This window comes from Octopus bimaculoides, chromosome 17, assembly GCF_001194135.2.
Source record: "Octopus bimaculoides isolate UCB-OBI-ISO-001 chromosome 17, ASM119413v2, whole genome shotgun sequence".
NCBI lineage: Eukaryota > Metazoa > Mollusca > Cephalopoda > Octopoda > Octopodidae > Octopus > Octopus bimaculoides.
In genome coordinates this window covers 30,876,204-30,885,728 of record NC_068997.1, presented here as the reverse complement: position 1 = coordinate 30,885,728, position 9,525 = coordinate 30,876,204, and the positions used below count along the sequence as shown (strand labels likewise).

The window sequence follows — 9,525 nt, the reverse complement described above, 5'->3', positions numbered from 1 at the left end:
ATACATATATATGTGTGTGTGTGTGTATACATCACCTACACATGCACATGTATATTTATAAACACCTATGCATGCACATACATACATATGCATATGTGTGGCAGTGTGAATGTTAGTGCGCACCCGTATGTTTGTTTACATAGTTTAGATCGATGAAATCAGTAAAACAATATTATCTTTTGCTTTAAAAATGTTATAACGGCTTGTATCAGAAAGGGAAAATATGGAAAATAGACTAAAACGAGAAAAAAAAAAAATGAATATATGAACTTTGCCATCTATATATAATTGTGCTTGTTCGCTGGTTTGTTGGACTTAAATTAGATAGAGAGGTACAGGTGGAGTGAATGAGAGTTGGGGAAAGAGTGAAAGATGGGGCGGATGGATTGAGAAAGAGAGTAGAGAAGAAAGAAGAGGGGAAGAAGTAACGAAAGATGTATAGTATCAATACACTAAGGCAAAATGCGTCACGCGGGTAGCTGAAGAGCAATAGAAAAAGATGGTGAGAGAAAAGAGGGAGAGAGAAAGAGGGTGAATGGAAAATGATGGAGAACGTTAGGCTGGTAAAGGAATAGCTTATATGTGGCTAAAATTAAGCTGAAGAGAAAGGTAAAGAGGAAAGGATATAACTTGGATACAATACTTAGCAGACGTTGATGCTCTGGTGGCGAGCTTAAAGAAAAGCAGACAGAAATTGACAAGGGAGGTAGTTATTTTGAGACAGAGAGATTGAGATAGAGAGAGAGGGAGAGGGAGACATAAAAAGAAAGAATGAGATAGGGAGATAAGCAGAGAATGTTTGTATAGTCAGAACAGAGATACACCGACAGCAACAAAAAGTAGATATAGACAAACAACCGAAATGAAATAGCTTTGTTACTGAAAACTATAGTGATGATGATGATGGTGGTGGTGGTGGTATGTTGATAGTGAAAAGTATTGTTTTTATTGAACTAATTTGTTATAGTGCCTATCGCTTAACGCATGTGCCTAAGTGTTATTATTTATCGTCTGCACGCTTGAAAATTAACATTTGTTTATGAGGGTTAATTTAGCCTAAAGTATAAATTCACAAAAAAAGATGGTTGCAAGTTGCTTGAGAAAGGATAGGCAGATATAGAGCATGGATTAGAGTGGAGCAGTGAGAAGGTATAATACAAAGAGAAAAAAGACAACATCGGCCGAGACGTGAGGAAATTATTGTAGACGAATGACTAATATATTTAAAGAAAGCAACACTTAAGAAAACTACAAAATTTAAAACATCTATTCTTTCTGAATAATTTTCATTTCGTGGAATTAACTTGGGATCTCTTCAGTTTGGTTCAGACATTTTTTAATTGTTTGCTTTATAACTAAACAGTCTGAAACTTCGTATACTCGTGTACGCTGAACACGGTTTACATTAAATATTTTTGACAAAATTTCGTATTTTAGAAGTTATTTCGTGCTAAAGTCGTCGTATTTGGGTAGTTTTAACCAATCGATGTCGTGTATTCAGCTGAAGAAACCTACTGCTGTTTATAATAGTAACTGAAGCGCAACAACTTCCGGGTCATCTCTACTCCACATGTGATTGAAAATACATTTAGTATAGATGATCCAGAAATTATTGCTCTTAAATTACTATCGCAAAAATTAATAGGTTTCTGCAGCTGAATACACGTCCTTGATTGATTAAAATTACTCAAATACGACAACTTTAACACGAAATAACTTCTAAAATATGAAAGTTTGCCAAAACTGTTGAAAGTAAACCATGTTCAGGATGAGAAATCACACTAGTACACGAAGTTTCAAACTGTTTAGTTAAAAATAATAATTTTAAATCTGTCAGCCAAACTAAAAAGATCTTTAACTTGGGTCCCACTAGTTATATTAACTTTGCTTTATTTTGTGATATTACATATTGTTAAATTTCAACAGATTTCCTTATATATCTATGACCCTCAGTCTTTTACAAGGTTACTGCAATAGATATCTCATGCAGTTTTTTATACCTAACACCTTCACCCTAATTTTCAGCTGCTACTGTTGCTAGGTGAGGAAACGATGAGTTCAACAAGTACAAACATCTGCTTGTTTTTTTCTTCAGGTATGGGTGTGTATGTGTTTGTTTACATCTTGTATATCATTCTAATTTTTTTACTGCCTTGTGTCTAAAGCCTTTTAGGAAATAAAATATGGGCAGGAAGTGATTCCAAGGGAGGAATAATGTCTCGGGAGAACAGATGTTATTGTTAATGTGGGCTCTAGTGTAATGGACACAGAAGATGTGTGTATCAATGGTATCCAAGTAAGGTGACAAGAGACCAACCACCTCTTAGGAGCAAAGGCTATTTTAGTAGTGGTAGAAAAGACAAAGAGAGGACACAGCACATCTATGGATCAGAATTTGGTGTATATTAGTAATTGACTTCATGCCAGTCAGTTGAGTAACCTTTTTCTAGATGTTGTCTTATGATACCTGTATGTGTAGCAGCAGCACCAGCCTAGATGTAGAATCACTATTCCACTATGCACCCCATTTTCTTCATTTACTTCTGACGGTAAAATACTTCTTGTATTCCTTTCAGTTTATTTAAAATTAATCATCATTTTATTTAACTAAATTAAAATATGTTTACTTCCGTGTGTGGATTTATGTATCTGTATCTCTGGATATTTGTATCTTTCATTGGAGTTGTTCTTTCACTTGATTTTTTATTCTCCTTTTTCTACCTTCCCCATCACAACTTTACTTCAGTTGTTCATTTGGTTTCTATTTGTCTTTGATAGAAACGTTGGAGATGCAGAGATGCCATATCCCTGTAATGCATTTGGTGAAGTAAAGTTTGTAGAAGATGGTTGGAATACTGCAAAGGTAATTGTTTTAATGTTTTTTTTTAAATTTTTATTGTTAACATTATCAGTAGAAATTTTATTGAATAATTAGTTCATGAATTTGCCAAAGAATTTCAATTGCAGCAAAATTTTACATGCATTTTTTTAATGTTTACATACCTTTTCATTTCCTGGTACAGTTGGCTTTTATTTTACATATTGGTGTGTATGGATGGATAGCAGTACACTTACCACTTAATGATTCTGAAAAGAAAGAAGCATAAAAGTGCCATCGTTAAAGGTTAAAATATGTGAAAATATGCATGAAAGAACATGGACTCAACAGAGGGACTAGTAATTCTAGATGGCAGTAGTATCATAGATAAAACACTGAAGAATATAAAAGCAGGAGAAACTCCATGAACCATTAGGAATGACTGCTATAATGTTTAAAATATCTGGCAGTGTGGGATATGGCTTAGTTACTTATATAGTCAATCAGATTATACAGGAAAGGGGTCTGCCCAGTGACTGGCATTACAGCATTACAACCGACTGTCACAAGGGCAAAGGAGATATTTGAGAAAGATAGAAGTATCAAATTGCTGGACAAGGGCATGAAAGTTATGGGAACAACTACAGCTCAGATAATTAGAGAAAAAGTTACACTAGATGAGATGTTGTTTGGTTTTGTGCAAGGGATAAGTACTAGAGAAGTTTTTTTTTTCTTTTTTAGTGAAGTAACTTCAGAAGTATTTGGTTAAAAGTAATCTGCTTTACTGAACGTTCATTGACCTGCAGAAAACCTTTGACAAAGATCCTTATTCTGTGATCTGGTGGTTACAGAGGGAGGTAGCAGCAGACGAATGGTTTGTGATAGCCACACAAACCCTAAATAAAATGACCGTTAGAAATTCCATGCAGTGTCCTCAGTGCACAGTATAGATACACAGTAGTTGCATAGTATTACGGACAGTTTAATAGAGAAAGTAACCTTTATATGCAGCTGATGCACAAGCAAAAAATTCTAAATGTACATAGGAAATAGATTTTCTGAAATGCCCAGGATGATCCCTAGACAGATAAGATAGTTTTTCTTACATAGCAGTGGAGAATGTTGTTCGGAAATTATAACTACTAGTATAAAAATGGGCTGGAGAAATTTGAAGGAGCTTTTACCTTTGTTGGTAGCAAAATATTTCTCTCATAATGAAAAACTGATAGCATGATGATTATGTACGAACAACAGTGCTACATGGTAATGAGATGTGAACTCTAAACACAGTGGATGTGCGAAGATGTATAAAATCTGTGTATATGAACAATAATGTACAAGCGCGTTGAGAAAAAAGTGAGCACAAAAGGAATTGATATTTTGTTCAAGAGAAAGACTGTACTGATACGTTCATGGATGCTTATGGGTGAGGTTAGCTGTATAATGAAATACTGATTACTTAAAATGGGTGGGACTTGTAGAAGAGGGAGATCGGGGTTGACATTACATGAAATAGTGAAGGCTGATCTTAGAACTTAAAATTTCACAGAGATGACACAGTAAGAGGACACCTGACCAAATGCAGTGCTTGATAAGGCCACCCATCTTAGCTAAATAAAGGTTCTAGAATCATAAAGTCTATATATACTCTACCACTCCCTCACTTAATTTCTTCATAAAACTTTCACCCCTTCATTTTCTTATCACTGCTCTCTCCATCACTTTCCTAACTGCAATATTTTGCTGCTATATTTAATTAGCGAAAATAACTACATATATCATCAACTCTTTTGTGATATCAGTTATCTTTCTTACTACCAAAAACTGCTTCATTTTATATCCATGCTTCGTTCTTAACATTGTCCCTCTCCACTCTTAGTTTACACTGAGTACCCCCACACAAATTATCTTTCCTTTTCCCTCTCCACTGAACAAACTTCCCATATAATCAACTTCCCTCCAAACTACATCTTTCACTCCACTTACTCGCTTGAAACACACCTACCCATACATCCTCAACATTTTTCTCATCCCTCTCCTCCCTTTTGTATTATAATTATGGTATGGGGATAATAAATAATAATGGAACACCCATCTCATATATTGTAACGTAGGAAGTCCAACGTCAAGAGATCGGCGAAATCGGTCAGATAGCCATGTCTTACCTGTCTAACTCTACTGCTATAACCGAGTGGATGTTATAACAGTGCGACGTTGGATTACAACAGTGGTGACAAGGAATTAACAAACTCGCGAGGATTAAACAAACTCATGATGAGTTACGAAATTCACAAAAGATTTTTGTGCGAATTTTGCGGTATACAAAATCGTAAAATTATGGAAGACTTGTTGGTCGGTTTGCTCGAGTTGCAAAAAACAGTAACAACAACTGCAAGAACAACAGCAATTACTATTACGGCAACAACCACTGCAAGAACAACAGTTACTATTACAGCAACAAATGCTTCAATTAATGAATAGCAAGTATTCCAAAAATACTGAAAAGATGTTCTCGCTAGATTATGTTGCAAACTCAATAACGGAATTTAAATATGAACCAGACGAAGTTACCTTCAAGGCGTGCTATAGAAGATACGGACAAATCTTCAATAAAGGGTGCAAAGATTGGGACGACGATATGAAAATGGGTTTAATCCTAAGAAAATTGGCAGCAGAACATAAACAAGATGTTGTCGAAAGAAAATGGTAATGGGACCAAGAAGAAATTCGTAAATGTGAAAATTGAAAATATCAGTGTAAAATGCAGTAGGTACTGGAAGTGATATTACCATTGTGAATGAAGAAACTTGGAAGTATATCGGTAAGCCAAAATTAAGTAAATCTACACAGTGTTACGAGTAAAAAATTGTATTTTGAAGGTGAATTTGTGTGTAATGTGATATTTTGTGACAAAATGAAGAGAGCAAAACTGTGAGTTTTTAAAAAATTAATAATTTTGCTCGGAACAGAGTGGATGAAACTGTTCAAATTGTGGAATATGCCCATAAGTGTTTTGTTTGAGAATATAGTTGGTTTAGATGAAGGTTTGAATACGGCTGAGGGATTGAAACGAAAAATAAAACAATCATTCCAGATGTTTTCTCGGATGAACTGGACTGATGCACGAGAACGAAGGCAAAAATTGTAGTAAAACAAATACAACACTTCTATTTAAGCCAAAACGTAATGTACCGTTCGTGGTGCTAGAACAGGTAAATATGGAACTTGAAAACTTAAAAGCCTAGGAATAATCGAGAAGACGGATCACTCCGATTGGGCAGCACCTACGGTCTACATAAGAAAGAAAAATTATAAGTTATGTGTTCGTGCAGATTTTTCAATAGTGTTAAATGATTTCTTACGCTCACATAACTACACCGTACCGAGGCTTGAGGAAGCGTTCGCAAAAATGAATGGAGAGAAAGTCTTCTCAAAATTAAACATCTCGGAGTCATGCATACAAATCCAAGTAGAAGATAAAGAATCACACTTATTAGCCATTAATACACACCGTGGCATATTTAAGCGGCTTTCATTCGGTGTAAAAGTAGTTCCTTCCATATTTCAACATGTAATGGATACAATTCTGGCGGACAGTGATTTTACTATCGCTAAAGATATCCTAATAAAAAGCGCATCATAAAAACAACATGTAGAACACGTAAATAGAGTATTCGAAAAGCTAAGAGAATACAGTTTTTAGCTAAGAGAAGAAAAATTCCAGTTCTTTCAGAAAAAATTAAGTACTTAGGCCAGATAATAGATAAAAACGGACAGAAACCAAACCCATCCAGAGCAACTGTGATAAAAAAAAAATATGCCCACGCCGAATAATGTAATTATGCTACAAGCATTTTGGGGATAAGTAAATTACTACCAAATTTATATTCCCAATATGCACAGTTTAAGGGACCCATAAAATGATCTGTTAAAGAAAAATGCAAAATGGTATGAATAATTTCGGCCGCACTGAAAGCCCATTGGAAAAGGAGGAAAAGAAGAAAGAAAGAGAGAGAGAGAGAGAGGGAAGGGACAAGAATTGCAAGGAGGCAGGTAAGTGCGCTAAAATCATAACGGGATCTTTTTGGTTTGACGGGCAACACTTGTTTTCTTAAAGAAACACTTTCAAACTTGGGATACTGGTAGAATGTGTCATATAAAACATCTTTTTCTCTTAGCCTTCTTAACAAAAATTAGTTCTTAATAAGTTATTTCATGTTAAAGTTGTCGTATTTCTGTAATTTCAACCAATCACTGACGTCTATTCAGCTGAATACAGTTAGTGCTCTGTTTATAAACAATAATTTTTACCGGTGTCAAGAGTGTTCTCCCTGTTTAATTATATCATTATTCCCTAGCAAGGATTTAAGGTTTTAGGATTAGAGTTAGGGTTAGGGGGTTAGGGTTAGGGTTATGGTTAGGGTTATGGTTATGGTTAGGGTTAGGGTTATGGTTAGGGTTATGGTTATGAGTTTTGGGGTTAGGGTTACGGTTATGAGTGAGGTTATGGCAAAAATAATCATAACTCTAACCGTAATCCTAAAAGTAACCCTAACTCTAAAACCCGAACCCTAACCCTAAAACTAGTACAAACACACGAACGATCTCATAATTAAGAGTAACACGGGTAGTTGTTGTTGACACACAACAGCACTAATTTTATTCAAGGGAAAAGATCCCATGACACCGTTGTTTACATTCTACGGCATTAATTGTTTTCACCTCAATAGACGTCAGTGATTGGTTGAAATTACCGAAATACGACAACATTTTACATGAAATAACTTCGAATACAAATTTTTTTATCTGTTCTATAATACAAAATATACAAGTATACGAAGTTTGAAAGTGTTTCGGTACCAAAAATACTACATAAAACATTAATGAAAAATGTTGCCCGTTAAACCAAAAAGATCCTCATAACGCAGGACCGAATTTATGTAAACAACTCAAGATTTTACTGAGATGAACTAGCATAGCTGAAGATATGGAAATTTATAAAAATTTTGGGAGTAGCGTCGGCAAGTTGGGACTATCATATCTAAGATATCGAAGTTTATAAACAACATTTCACAATATTAAGAGGCTATAGTATTCTAGCTATAAAAACCTCAAAGTATTTACGATCTAGGAATTTATCTATGATAAATCTCATTGTACTTAAAATATCTATAAATATCTCACAGTTTTATTAAACATAGAGAGTACTAGAAAAGGCTTACACATTTTTGGGTGGAGCTGCCAAATTACCATGTCATCGTGTGAATGATTTCAGTAGTACTAAGAAACCATTGGAAGAGGAAGGAGAGAGAGAAGGGGGAACGGAGATGAAGAAGAAGGAGGCAGGTAATCACGCTAACATCCAAGCGTGGGGGTGAATTAAGTAGCATAGCTAAGATAAGGAAATTTATGAAATTTTTTGAGTTTAACGTCGGCAAGTAGTGTTAGCAATTTGGGATTATCATAGCTAAGATATCAACGTTTAAACAAATTTCACACGTTTAAGAAGCTATACTATTCTATCTATAAACACACTATCATATTTACGATGAAGGAATTTATCTGTGGCAAATCACATTGTACTTAAAGTACCTCTAAACATCACTAAATTTTCCCAACTATAAGTAGAGATATGGCTTACACATTTTTTTGGATAGGCTGTTAAATGACCGTGTCAACCTATGAATGATATCAGTAGCACTGATATCGTTGGAAGAGGGGGAAAAGAGAATGAGAGATAGAGATAGAGAGAGATGGGGTAGAGGGAATCGAAGTGCAAGGACACAGGTAAGCGAGCTAAAATTACAGCGCAGGAGCGATTTATGTAAAGGACTAGATTTCTTTGGGAGGAACCAGCATACCTAACATATAGAAATGTATGAAATTTTTGAGTTGCGCCGGCAAGTGGAGACTACTATAGTTAAGATATTGAAACTTATAAACAGCATTTCCTAGTTTTAAGAAGCTATAGTGTTTTATCTATAAAGGGAGAAAGAGAGAGAAAATATTGCAAACAATGAATGAGATAAACGTGGAATGAAAAAATCGTATAAATAAAAGCACGTTAAAAGCTATCTTGTACCGAATATTTAAATTTGTGAACTTCGTCAATATTTCTTTCAGTAATTTATCGTAGTTTACAAATAGCGATTTAAAACTTGAAATGAAAACATTAAAATTAGAGAAGGACAGACTTTGCCGTTTTTACGTCCATACCGGAAGTTGACATTGAGAAACCTTTTTTAAAGAAGTGAATCTAATAATATATAAAATCAAGCAATATATTTTATTTTTAATTAAAAAATCAAATGAAAAGCCTATAATTTGTCCGAGGTGGAATTATTTATGCATCACAAGTATGGAAGCAATTGGTGAAGTGGTTTTAGCGTGAAAAGTGAATACACACACTTCTCTATTTTATATATTATTAGATAGATATTAGATTAGATTAGATTCACTTCTTTAAAAAAGGTTTCTCAATGTTAACTTCCGGTATGGACGTAAAAACGGCAAAGTTTGTCCTCTAATTTTAATGTTTTCATTTCAAGTTTTGAATTGCTATTTGTAAACAGCTATGATAAATTACTGAAAGAAATATTTACTAACATTATTTACATTATTTACATTTGACGGATATTCGTCCTCATCTTGTTTGTTGTTAACACAACGTTTCGGCTGATATACCCTCCAGCCTTCGTCAGGTGTCT

At 34.6% G+C, this 9,525-nt stretch overlaps 1 protein-coding gene across 2 annotated transcripts in view; it reads left to right on the top strand.

Annotated features, from left to right (window-relative positions):
- The window catches only part of LOC106871768 (uncharacterized), a 629,775-nt gene that overhangs the window by 542,479 nt on the left and 77,771 nt on the right, over positions 1 to 9,525 (top strand). For both annotated transcript variants that reach the window (XM_052974057.1, XM_052974056.1), the window contains exon 40: positions 2,779 to 2,863. In XM_052974057.1, the coding sequence (XP_052830017.1) occupies positions 2,779 to 2,863 (85 nt within the window). The remainder of the gene's footprint in view (positions 1 to 2,778; positions 2,864 to 9,525) is intronic.